At 48.9% G+C, this 12,761-nt stretch overlaps 1 protein-coding gene and 1 long non-coding RNA gene across 2 annotated transcripts in view; one reads left to right on the top strand and one right to left on the bottom strand.

Moving 5' to 3' along the window:
* The window catches only part of LOC133237710 (uncharacterized), a 485,111-nt gene that overhangs the window by 112,433 nt on the left and 359,917 nt on the right, over nucleotides 1-12,761 (bottom strand). The window lies entirely within an intron of this gene.
* LOXHD1 (lipoxygenase homology PLAT domains 1) overlaps nucleotides 2,278-12,761 on the top strand; it is a 210,190-nt gene continuing 199,706 nt past the window's right edge. The window contains exons 1-2 of the mRNA XM_061400078.1: nucleotides 2,278-2,719; nucleotides 9,371-9,485. Of these exons, the coding sequence (XP_061256062.1) occupies nucleotides 2,590-2,719; nucleotides 9,371-9,485 (245 nt within the window). The 5' untranslated portion in view covers nucleotides 2,278-2,589. The remainder of the gene's footprint in view (nucleotides 2,720-9,370; nucleotides 9,486-12,761) is intronic.

Below are 12,761 nucleotides of genomic sequence, written 5' to 3'. Positions count from 1 at the left end.
TCTTTACTAGCTGAGCCACCAGGGAAGCAAACATTTATTCATTTATCAGCACATGTGGGAACTTAGTTCCCCAACCAGGAATTGAACCTGTATCCTTTGCATTGGAGGCCCAGAATCTTAACCCCTGGACCACCTGGAAAGTCCCCTTGAGCCACTTGGGTGGCTCCAAAACACAAAGCTGCCCCAGGGTCTGGGGAGGGATGGGCATGCTGACTGCTGTTGGATGTCCTGCATCACCCGGGAGCTTTGAGGACTCGACTGCCCAGGCTCTGCCCCAGACTGAGTAAATCAGGGTCTCTGGGACAACCAGGCAGCAGCCTTTAAAAATTCTCCAGGTGACTCCAGGGTGTTGTGGGGACTGAGCGCCCCTGGGCTGGAAGCCTGTTAATCCTACCTGGGTGGCCTGTTGTGGCTCCTCCACCATCCACAGGCACCTGCCACTCCGTGTCACAGAATGTCACGGCTACTGGACTGAGAGTCTGCCAGCCCAAACCCGCAGAGGCTCCTGGAGTGCCCCCTGCTGTCGGTAGACAAGCAATGCCAGCTGCCCTCAGACCTCTGTGACCCCAGGCGGCACTCAGCGTCCCTTCCTTCTTTCTGGATTGAGTTGAAACCAGCCTTTAATCACCCGCAGTTGTAAGACTGCCCTTTCAGCCTTAGTCTAGACAGTCACTCACATTTGCAGACTCTCAAAATGTCCTCTTCTCCAGGCCAAATGTGCCCTCAGGACGGTATTGGTTCTGGAACACTCACTTTACAAGCACGTCATGTAGAGTGTGTTTCCTTTTCAGCCTATTCTGTTTTCCTCGTAGCTGGTTTGTAGATCTGACTGCCATTTGTTTATCCATCCACTGAGCATCCATTCATTCACTGAGCAAGCAGGTACAAAAGCTGGTAGTGTGCCAGGCATCTTATAGGCACTGGGGGCCTAACAATGAGCAAGGGGGCATGGTCCCTGCCCCCACAGAGCTCAAGGCTGGGAGAGGCAGGGGAAGGGCATCAAGTAGACAGGGCCTTGCAGGACGGCCCTGGCTGTTTCATCTGTTTGTTAGTGTCTCTGATGTGTTACTGTGGGCCGGGACCCACAGAGGAAGGACACTGGGGTTCATCCTTGCATATGGGACCTGAAGGAGAGCTTCTGGGACAATCTGAGATGATAACGAAGCATCACTGAAACCCCCACTCCCCACCCCCATCCCTGCTGTGCAAAATAAGAGAGAAGTCCTGAGTCATGAATGTTTATTAAGCTTCTACTGTGTTCCTGAGGCTTCTGCTGACCAAGCACTTTCTCCAAGTGTTCGATAGGTTTTAATGAGTCATGCTCCCCCTTTTACAGATGAGGAGACTGGCTTGTCCAAGCTGCACAGCCAGGAGGTGGTAGGCAGACCAGTTTTGTCTTATGACCTCAGTTTTATCTGATAACCTCACACAGCCAGAGAGAGGGATGAAAGTTCCAAGTGGACTGAAAACTTCCAGCATTTCAGGATTTACATAGACATTTTACAATTCAGGCTGTAAGAAATCTTAATAAAATCAGCAAGGCAGAGGGGTCTAGTGGCCCTAAGGGAAACTTTCGTGCTGACCAAGGGTGGGGAGGGGCCTCTGGTCCTCTTGCTGTGACTCAGAACCCCACATGGGCCTGCAGGGAAGGTAAGGGCTGAGTGGGGCAGGCATCTGGGTGGGCACTCAGGGTTTCTACTATTTCACTGCGAAGTGCAGAGGGCGATACGGGCAAATGGAAAGCTCTTGTTAGAACAGATGCTGGTCAACTTTCCCAGCCTGTCGGGGCACTGTGGGGGTCACCTAGGACTCGGTGGGCTTCCCCAGCATCCTTGGCTTCAGCTGTAGGAACTCAGGACTCAGGAAGCACCTCGTGGGTGGTCTGAGTGTTCGTCAGAGCAGCAGGTCCCTCCTGGCTGAACGGCCTCTTCTGGAGTCTAAAGGAGATGAAAGCAGAGAGGTTGAGAAGGACCCAGTTAGAACCTGTCTGCCTTGTAAGATGAGCAGAGGTCATAAATAATAGAGAGAAACTGAGTCCTCTGTGTCCGGGGGCCCAGCTAATTTGGGGCCCTGCGTGCCTCAGGAAGGCCCCAGGTCCTGGGGGCACGCTTTCATGGCCCTCGAGGCTGCGAGACTGGTTTATTTTTAGGGGGGAGGCCCCACCTGTCCCTGGGGTGGGGGGGCCTTGCTGTGAGGCCAGGTAGGAAACAGATGCCAAGGGCTCATGTCACCTGATTCTCCATGAAAGGATGAGAAGGGGGTGGGTGGGAGGGGAGGGGTAAGGAGGATAGCCTGTCCTCGGTCCCCATGAATAAGTCATGAGGCCCAAGGAGAGCCCACGGCAGGTGCAAAGGAGGTGGCGGGGGAGAGGGAGCCAGAGACAGGGGCCAGGGGCAGGAAAGGCTGGGGTAAAGCCCCGGGGTCCTGCTCAGGGGCCAGTGAGGAGAACGGAGCGGGAGGGCTCTGGACACGTGTGGGCTTTGATCCACCCGAACGTGTGTGCAGGAGCGCAAGGAGAGGGGGGTCCTGGAAGGGGCCAGGGAGTGGGAACGCTGAGCCAGTGAGGGCCAGGAAGGGGCAGCCAGCACAATGATGCCCCAGAAGAAAAAGAGGAGAAAGAAAGACATTGACTTCCTAGCCCTGTATGAGCAGGAGCTGCTGAACTACGCCTCAGGAGACGACGAGGAGGAGCTGGAGCATGATTACTACAAGGCCAAAGGTCTGCCGGGTCCTGGCTGCAGGGTGGGGGGCCCATCCGATTCCGTCCCTCGCTTTGAGAGGGGAGTTTAAGGTTCTGCCTCGACCCCTTTCCCGTGGACTATCCTGTTGGGTCTGTACTGCATCCTCTTGGGGGTACACGAGGGCCCCACTGTACTGAGGGCCACAGAGTCGCAGTGGCACAGAACAGACTGGAACAGAAGGGCCACCCTCTCCAGCTCCCGTACCTCCAGCCTGCTCTCTGACGGGCGGCCTGCATGAGGCTGTGAAAGGCCTGTGGAAGGAGACCTGGGCGCTCATCACATGCTCAGCAGGGGCTCGGCGCTGCTGCCCGCCGTGGCCGACAGAGAGAGGGCCCTGGGGCTTCGCAAGGCGATGCTGTGGTCCACTTGGGGAGGGCAGTTGGAGCTTGGCCTTTTAGTCTTCCTTTCCTCTGGGGTGCATGGCAGCTGCTTGGAAATACTCTACCTTCATGTCAAGTAAACCAGAGAAGGGGTGAACTAGGGACCCAGGAGCCAGTTTTGGCTCAAAGGGGGGCTTTTGTTTGCTTTGGTGTTTTTTTTTTTTTTTGCTTTGCTTTTACAATTTAAAAAAATGTTTGACTGTGAACGCCTATTAGGCAGTGGATTTATCACTCATGTGTGTGTGTTCGCTCAGACATTGTCTGACTTTTTGCAACCCCATGGTCTGTAGCTTGCCAGGCTCCTCTGTCCATGGAATGTTCTAGGCAAGAATGTTGGAGTGGGTTCCATTTCCTTCTCCAGGAGATATTCCTGACCCAGGGATGGAACCCACATCTCTTGCATCTCTTGCATTGGCAAGCAGATTTTGTTTTACCATTGTGCCACCTGGGTTTCACACATCAGTGCTGTCTACCTGATCTCTGAAGACATTAACTTCTCAGTGCTCCCTCTAAACTGGCTCACTACCCCCTGTAAGCACCAGATTCACCCATTCATTCACCAAAGTACTGAATGTGTGCTTTGTGCCCGCCATGGGCTTCTGCTCCTCCTTAATCCCCGTCCGCTGGGAGTTCCTTGATTATACTCCATCTGTAGGGCTTGTTCCCCAGGCAAACCTGATCTCTGTGTGGCTGGGGCCCTCCTTTCTTTATCCTGACTCCTCACCCCACTCCCAGTGCAGACCCAAGCTCAGAGAAGGAGGTCACCGCTGTGGCACCGTGAAGGCTGTGGCTCTCCTGGGGCCCCTTTCCTGGCTCCATGTCCCAGGTATCTCCTGGGGTGGAGGCAGGGGTTGTGGGGGGGGATGAGGGGCCTAGAATGAGTGAAGTGTTGCCGCCTTTTCTCAGGACGTGTGGTCCAGTGGCAGGGAGGGGCATTGAGGCTAGGTGTTAGGGCAGCACTCTTGATAACTACTCTCAGCTTGGGGGTGATTCACCCTGGCCAGCACGACTGCTGGTGAGAACATTCGAGAACCTTTCATAGCTGCCACAATGTCCACTTCTGTTCATGGGCTCTGCCTGCCTCAGTGTGACTCACAGCTTTATCCTTCTCTTTATCCTTCTCAAAGCATTTTCACTTCCATTCTCACTTTTAATCCTCAAGATCCCCGAGTACAGTCCAGACAGGTGTGATTAGTCTCAGGTTAAGGACAGAGGCTCCGAGAACGGAAGTGATTTCAACAAGGTCACAGACAGGAAGGACAAGAGCTTCAACCGTTCCCAAGTTCCCACTTCCGGTCAGGATGCTATTCAATAGAATCATGGATTTAAAGCATCAGGCACCACGCTGAGCACTTTACTCAGTGGATTGGTTTCATCTTCACAACAACTCAATGATGTGGGTTGGATTCTCAAAATCTTCTTTTTCAGATGCGTCAGGTGAGGCACAAGGAAGCTAAATAATGTGCCTGAGATCACAATTCTATTAAGTAGCCGAGTTAGGATTTGAGTCTTGCTGGTTTGGCTGGTCCTTGCCCTTGTACTGCCCCATCTTGACTGTGCTAAAAGTAGCTGGAGAAGAGCAAGCCAAGGGGAGTGCCCCGTGACATTCCTAAGAGGCATGGACCTACTGACTGCAGTCAGCCACAGGATGGGATGATGAATGTGGATGGTTCTGACCGTAGTCACATTCTGAGCTTTGCCTGCTCTGTCGTGGTTACCCTCTCAGCTTTAGAACAGGGTGTCACCTACGCCCTTTGAGCCCTGGGTTCTTCCGTCACGTGGAGAATCTTGCTGAGTGTGATGGGGAAGAAGAGTAAGGAGGAGGAGAAAGGCCTAGGTTTCCTTCTCTGTTCCTCGGGTCGCCTCCAGGCTACGCTGGAGTTCACCAACAGCCAGAGGAAGGTGAGCAGCCCTCTTGATGCTCTGAGGGTACAGGCCGACCTGGTGCATTGGTCTACCCCCTGACCTACACAGGGCCCCTGAGGACAAGAGAGTGACTCCTCCAGAATCCGGGTTTCAAAGAGACCTCAGAGGATGTCTTGCCCAAGCTTCCAGCCCTGGGGCCCTTTTTCTCTCCTGTGTCTCAGACAGGGGCTGCCCAGCATCTATGGGAATATAATTTCCCAAGGCGGCCTTCTTGGGGATGTTATTAATGAAAATGAAGATAGTTATGTTGAAGACAATATTAATGTCGTTGATGACAACACTAGAGATGATGATGGTGATGATGGTGATGGGATGATGGTAACAGTTTATCACTTATGGCATGCGTATCTTTCATCCAACTGACGGAGTATCTGTAAGATAAATTCCCAGAAGTGGAAATAGGCTAGGTCAATGACTATGAAAGTTGAAGACTGTTTTATTTGGTTTAATCCTTATAATCATCCTTCAGAGAAGACTTTATCTCTACTTCAGGGATGAGGAAAATGAAGCTCAGTAAGAAATTTGTTTGAAATCATAGAGGCAGTGATGGTAGAATTGAGATTACATACTGGTCAATTTATTTCATAGTCCACACTCATTTCATTGATTGTTTCACTCATTAATTTGTCTTTCCATTCATTCATCTGTGTAATTATTTATTGAGCATCTTCCATTTGTCATGCTCTCTGCTAGGAGAAGCCTACTTGCTGTTGACAGTTCTTCTTTGTGCTGATCAGGGGATTTTACTGTTCGGGATCCTCTGCACCAAACAGAATTTTGTGTTTTCCATGAGATATTTGTCTTCTCTAAGACAGTTCTTCAGCTGTTTGAAAAACTTTTAAATTAAAATTTTTAAATTGAGGAAACACACACACACACATATGGGCTTCCCAGATGGCTCAGTGTCAATGGTAAAGAATCTGTTTGCCAATGCGGGAGCCTCAGGAGACGTGGGTTCAATCCCTGAGTCAAGAAGATTCCCTGGAGAAGGAAATGGCAATCCACTCCAGTATTCTTTGCCTGGAAAATCCCATGGACAGAGGAGTTTAGGAAGCTATAGTCCCTAGGGTCGCAAAGAGTTGGATTTTGGCTGAGCACACACAAACACGCTTAGAATATTATATATATATATTGTATATATATAGCACAAAACTCATAAAAGTACAGCATGTTGAATTTTTACAAATGTGCATGCTTGTGTAACCACCATTGAGAACAGGACATGGAACATTTCTAACCTCCAGAAAGTTCCTTCACTCTCCTTCTCAGAGGTAATAGCCCTCCTAATTCTATCACCACACTTTCGTTTTTTGCTCTTGAACTTCCTATAAATTGAATTATAAAGCCCTTTTTTGTGTGTCTAGCTTCTGTTTCACTCAACATTATATCCAAGAGATTTACCTGCATTGTGACTTGTTACACAGTTTGTTCATTTTTATTATCTGTGTATTGTTACGTAGTTTGTTCATTTTTATTATCTGTGTATTATTGCATTCTATGGATATATCACCCTTTGTCTAACCATTCTATTTTGATGGCCTTGGGCGTTTTTTAGTTATTACGGATAAAGATGATACAGATCTTGTACACATCTTTAGATGAACACATGTACTCATTTCTCTTGGATTTGTAACTGGAAGTAGAATCACTGAGTCATAAGGTGGGCTTATGTTTAGTTACCAGGGCTTGTATCAATTTACACTCGCAGCATCAATGTATGGGGCTTCCCTGGTGGCCTAGTGGTAAAGAATCGCTTGCAATGCAGGAGATTGCCTGCAATGCAGTAGACCTAGTTTTGATTCCTGGGTCAGGAAGATGTGCTGAAATGGCAGCCCACTCCAGTATTCTTGCCTGGAAAATCCCATGGACAGAGGAGCCTGGCGGGCTCCAGTCCATGGGGTTGCAAGAGTTGGACACGACTTAGTGACTAAAGCACCACCACCACCAGTAATGCAGAGTGCCAATGGCTCCACATTCTTGAAAATACTGAGTATTTGTCCATCCTTTTAATTTAGGCATTCTGATGCATACATGATAGTGTCTCATTGTATTTTAATTTGCATTTCCCTTATGAATAATGACATTGAGTCTTTTTCCATTTGGATATCCTCATTTATGACATGCCTATTTAAGTATTTTGTCCATTTTTCAACTTCATTGAGACATAATTATCAATAAAATGAATCTACTTTACTTGTGTTGTTTGATGCATATTGACAAATGTATACATCCCTGTAACCTCTTGCAACATTCATATACAGGGTATTTAAATTATCCCACAAAAGTTCCATGTGCCCCTTCCTAGGCAATTCCCCCTAACTTCAACCCTAGACAACCAAGATCTGCTTTCTGTTAGAACAGATTAGAGTTCACATAACTGGCGTTGCTTACTGTGTAGTAATTTTTGTCTGATTTCTTTTGCTCAGCGTTATGTGCTTGGGATTCATTGGCATTGCCTATGTCAGCTGTTCATTCCTTTTTATTACCATCACAGAGTGGGATTCCACTGTAGAGATACACCACATTTTAAAAATCCATTCACTCTTGGCTGCACTTGGGTTGTTTCTAGTGTGGGCTTATTATTCATATACTTGCTGTGAACATTTGTGTGCAGGTCTTTGTATGGCCATGTTCTTATTTCTCTTGGGTAAATATTTAAAAGGTGAATTTCTGGGTCTTATGGTAAGTGTATGTTTACTTTTAAAACAAATTATTGCCCATTAGAACAATCATGTGGTCTTTGTTTTTTTATTAATTTGTGTAATTCTTTACATCTTCTGAACATCTGTTCTGTGTTGGCTACAGGTAGACTTCAGAGATATTGTGGATTTGATTTCAGAGCCCAGCAATGAAGCAAATATCACAATAAAACAAGCCACACCAAGTTTTTGATTTCCCAGTGCCTATAAGTTACGTTTACCACTGTATAGTCTGTTAAGTGTACAATAGCGTTATGTCTAAAAAAATTGCTCATATCTTAGTTTAGAAATACATTTTGCTAAAAAAATTGCTAGCCATCTGAGTCTTTGGCAAGTCATAATCTTTTTACAATAGTAACATCAGAGATTGCTGATCATAGATTATCATAACAAATATAATAATAATGAAAAACGTTGAAATATTTTGATAATTACCAAAATGTGATACAGAGACAAGAGTGAGCAAATGCTGTTGGAAACATGGTGCCAACAGACTTGCTTGACACAGGGTTGCCACAAAACTTCCATTTGTAAGAAACAAAATATCTTAAAGCACAATAAAGCAAATTATGATAAAAACAAGGTATTATCGTGGTATGCCTGTGTGTGAATTCCAAATATCTTCTAGTCTATGGCTTGCCTTTTCATCTTCATGATGGCTTAATTTTTTATGTTTTTAAAATTTTTATTTGTGTATTTATTTTGGGCTGTGCTCCTTTCTCTAAACCAGGCAGCTAGAGGCCTTTATGTCTTCTCTCATGTGGTGTGGTTCTGGAATTTCCACTGTGTTCTCATTTTCCTATTGACTCAGTTTGAAAACATCCTTGCATAAGTGCAAACCATATGGGCAACACTTCAGGTCCTGGAGTTATCTCGGGGAGGGTTGTAGGAGCCGTTTGCAGATCAAATCCCTGTGGTGTAGACTGTGAAGAGTGAAGGCTTTGGTTATCAGAAGAGACAGGGAGTCACACAAATGCACTGCTTCCTTTCTCCTCCTCACGGGAACTTTCATCAGAACCAAGGGCATCAAAAGAAACCACATCAACAGCAAAGAGAACAAACTTCAAGGGCACAAAGAGAGGAGACATCAGTGCCTGTGCCTAAAGGGACTCATTGGCAATTCTGCTTCCCCCATCCATAGGATGGGTCATCCTGAGATCACCATGGCAATGCCCAGGCAATGCCACAGGAAGTGAGGACTGCGAGGCAGCCTTGTGTGGAGGGCAGAGAGGAAGGTGAGAACCAGGCACAGGCTCTGAAGAAGATCTTGGCTAGGAGGGCATCCATGTACTGTCCTGGAAAGATCACAGATGGGCTTTGGGAGCCTGGGGCTGGGCTCTGGTGTTGGCATTGTGTAGTGTGTGACCAGGGCTTGTCCTTTTGCCTGCAGGTTCCTCACCTGTAAAATGAGCATGCAACAGTAAGTGGGAGACTGTGGTCTCATGGCAGGACTCGATGTGGGTCTGATCCTGGCTTTGAGTCTTGAGGGTTGCAGCAAGCGTTCCAAGAGTCCTTTGTGCTGGGTATCCCTGGTGGAGTTAGCAGGAGCCAGGCTTCTCTGAGCCCACATAGGATTCAGGGTTCTCTTCTGAGTCTGCCCCCAACATCTCCTTTCCTCTTCCAGTGTACGAGGTGGTCACAGCCACGGGGGACGTTCGTGGTGCGGGGACAGATGCCAATGTCTTCATCACCATTTTTGGAGAGAACGGGCTCTCTCCCAAGCTCCATCTCACCAGCCAGTGAGTACTGACTAAGCCTTGGTAGGGTCCTGGGCTGGTACTGGGGGTTGATGCAGTCCTGGAGCCCATGAGGGAAGACACATGTGTCCACAGGTATATGAAGTGGCATGGGCCTTACTAACGACAGGCCACATGCCAGCCAGGTCTCAACCAGAGAAGCTTCTCTGTTGATTTTTGTATGTATAGTCATGTTTACTTTGGATCCCAGAATTCCAAGTATTCATATCAGCTGTACTTTGATGTGGGAGAATAAATACTCAGGCAGTAAATGAGGTCTAGGTCCAACTTTACCATTTAGTTGCCCTATAACTTTGGCCAAATACCTTTGCACCCAAAGCCTTGACTTCCTCGTATATCATCCGCAAGTGATAATCACCTTTTACCAAACTCATAGGACTGTTTGGAAGAGAAGAGAAGGTCATGCATGTGGATCATGCGTGAAGGTTGTGCATGATCTTAAATGCTCTGCACCTATGTCTCACCCAGGACCAATGTCATATCAAACCTACTTGTCCACTAATGCACACTCAAGTCAGTGCGTGTGTTTGTATAAATGTGTGTGTGTGTGTGAGTGTGCTTGTGTGAAGAGCAGAGGCTGCTTCCCTCCTCCCCCAACGCCACGCAGGGGCACACAGGGTTACTGCACACAGTAATGTTAGAGTGGAATCATGGAATTCCAGAGATGGCCGGGGCCTTACCTAGGCAACTGGTTTCCACCCTGTGCTAAGTGGAGCAGGGGATTGGCGAGCTGGTTTGGGGCTCCCAATACCCTATCCTCCCTTTCTTTGGAGCAGCTTGGCTTATACTTGTCTTACCTGCTGAGTTTCTCAGTCAGATTCTATTTGCTCCAAGGATTCTATAGCCAAGGAAGATGTAAAAATCACTAAATCTATTCCAACCTGCTCTTGGGAAATCTGGGGTCTAGAGGAGAGAGGTGAGCGGCTCTGGATCATGGAGCTTTTGACGGTAAAGCTGGTCCTCGAACCCCAGGATCCTGATGCAGACATTCCCTTGAGTACATAACCCCGTGGCCCTGGAGGGTATGCGGGAGTCTCCGCCCACAGTTCTCCTGGGGCTCCAGGGTGTGATCTCTGGGCTTCGTGGCTCCACACCTCCAGGTGTGGCGGGGGAAGCGAGAGAAGGGTGGGCTCCACAGGCCAGGACATCCATAGACTCTGTACTTAGCAGAACGACCAGGTCCAGCAGAACACGTTCGCCCTGAAGGCTGACCTGGGTGTAAACGCGACTGTGCTGAGGCAGGCATAACGTCCTATTTTGTCCATTTCTGCAGAACAGGGTACCCGCCTCCTTGTACTGCTTACCTTGATGAGTGGCTCGCTTGTGGAAGCCCTTTGCTCCAGTGCTGTGGGCACGGTAAAGAGAATACATGGAAATTCCATCCTTTTTGCCAAGTGTCCTCCTGGAGCGCAGCCCTCTAGAGAGAAGCTGCTGGGCCATGGGGAGTGGGCTAGCTTGGCTTCCAGAGTCCCCAGCCTGTCTTCTTCTAAACAAAGAGAATCAGCCCCCTTTTGTGGTGGTTCCTCACCATCTTTCCTCCTCTCTGCTTCTGCATCCTTAGACTCGCCCCTCTCACCTTTTTCCTTTGTCAAAATGCCCTCTCAGGAAGGTCCCTGGAGTCAGCTTTTATAGCCCTGTGTGAAGGTTCATCACTGAGTCCCCTCTCCCTGGGAATCTGAGTTCCAGCTTTCCTTCTCAATGGGGAAGACAGACCACATCATGCCGGCAGGGCACCAGGCAGTGCTGAAACTGCAGGAAGGCAGCCAGCTTTTCTGGGATAGCCCTGCATGTAGGAATCAATGTCCCCCCATTACTCTGTGGGTCTGCTGATGGGGGGCTCTCCTGTGTCTGTGTTCTGCCTCAGGCTGGGCACTGGGGGCAGAGATTAGACCAAGGCCCCAATCCGGCTGGGGCAGAGGGTTCTTCAGGAGCTCATGGGAAGTGGGTGGTTTCTGATATACAGGCATGTTTGCAGCATCAGCTGTTTGTCCTTGGAGAGACTAGGGAGGTGACACCTAGAGGGATGCTAGCTGGAACCAGAGGATGATGGGAGATCTGCCTTGTACCTCCAGCGTCTATCCCATTCTTTGCTAAGAGAGCTCCCTCAATGATTTGGTATCAGTGTGGCTAGATTAGGACTTTACAGGGAAGGACATGTAATCTGGACCTCGAGAGGTGAAAAGGACTCTGATAAGAAAGGATCAGAAAGAGGGTACTTTAGATGAGGGGGGACAGCTTGCCACAAGGGGCACCGCAGGCCAGTGCGGGCTGCATGGAGGGGCAGAGAGGAAGGAGCTAGGAAAGGCAGGGGAGGACTAGACGCAGATGGCCTCGCCTGAAAGTCAATTAGTGGAGATTTGATGGACTCCGCAGCCAAGGAGGACGAATCTGACCATAGTGAGCAGGATAAACGTGGAAGTAGGAGACTAGAGCCTGGCTGCTTTGCAAGTCTGCTTTCAGAGTTTGCAAGACCTGAAATCCTGTCTACAAAGAAAATTGCAAAGACACAATCCTCACCATCTGAAACCCTCTGATTCTAGATGGAGAGCTCAAGTCCGGGTGGGAGCGTTGCTTTCTGAGGAAGTGCAGGTTGCCACGCGATCCAGATGTGGGGGGCTGAGAGGTCCAAGCTCTGAGAGGTGTAGGTGCAGCTAAGTCCTGCCCGGCTCGCCCGCCCCCCCACCATCCCTAGGGTCTGGATCAGAATGCCTGCTGGTCTCAAAACCCTCTCCCCTCAGTGTCCAGTGCTATTCTCTCCTCTCCACACCGTGTCACCCAAAACCCACCTCCACACCCACTTGTCACCTGGAACGGAGCTCTTTTTCCTTGTTTTACACCCACAAGCACACACATGTACGTGCACTCATATGCACATGCACACAGACAAAGTACAAGGCTTCCCTGATCGCTCAGGTGGTGAAGAATCTGCCTGCAGTGCAGGAGACCCTGGTTCAATTCCTGGGTCAGGAAGATCCCCTAGAGAAGGGAAAGGCTACCCACTCCAGTATTCTGGCCTGGAGAAGTCCATGGACTGTATGGTCCATGGGGTCACAAAGAGTCAGACACAGCTGAGCCACTTTCATTTCACTTCACTTCACAAGGCATCTTGGGGTGCATAGACTTCACTGATAGCTCGGGGCACGAGAGTTCACATGGAGGCAACATAAACAACTTAGAATGTTAGATAGACCCTCCCCCCAGCTTTAAAATTAAGCCACCACCCTTCCTGAAATTTCTCCTCGAACCCTTTCTCTGCAG

Source organism: Bos javanicus, chromosome 24, assembly GCF_032452875.1.
Source record: "Bos javanicus breed banteng chromosome 24, ARS-OSU_banteng_1.0, whole genome shotgun sequence".
Taxonomy (NCBI): Eukaryota; Metazoa; Chordata; class Mammalia; order Artiodactyla; family Bovidae; genus Bos; species Bos javanicus.
This window is presented reverse-complemented; position numbering and strand designations above follow the sequence as displayed.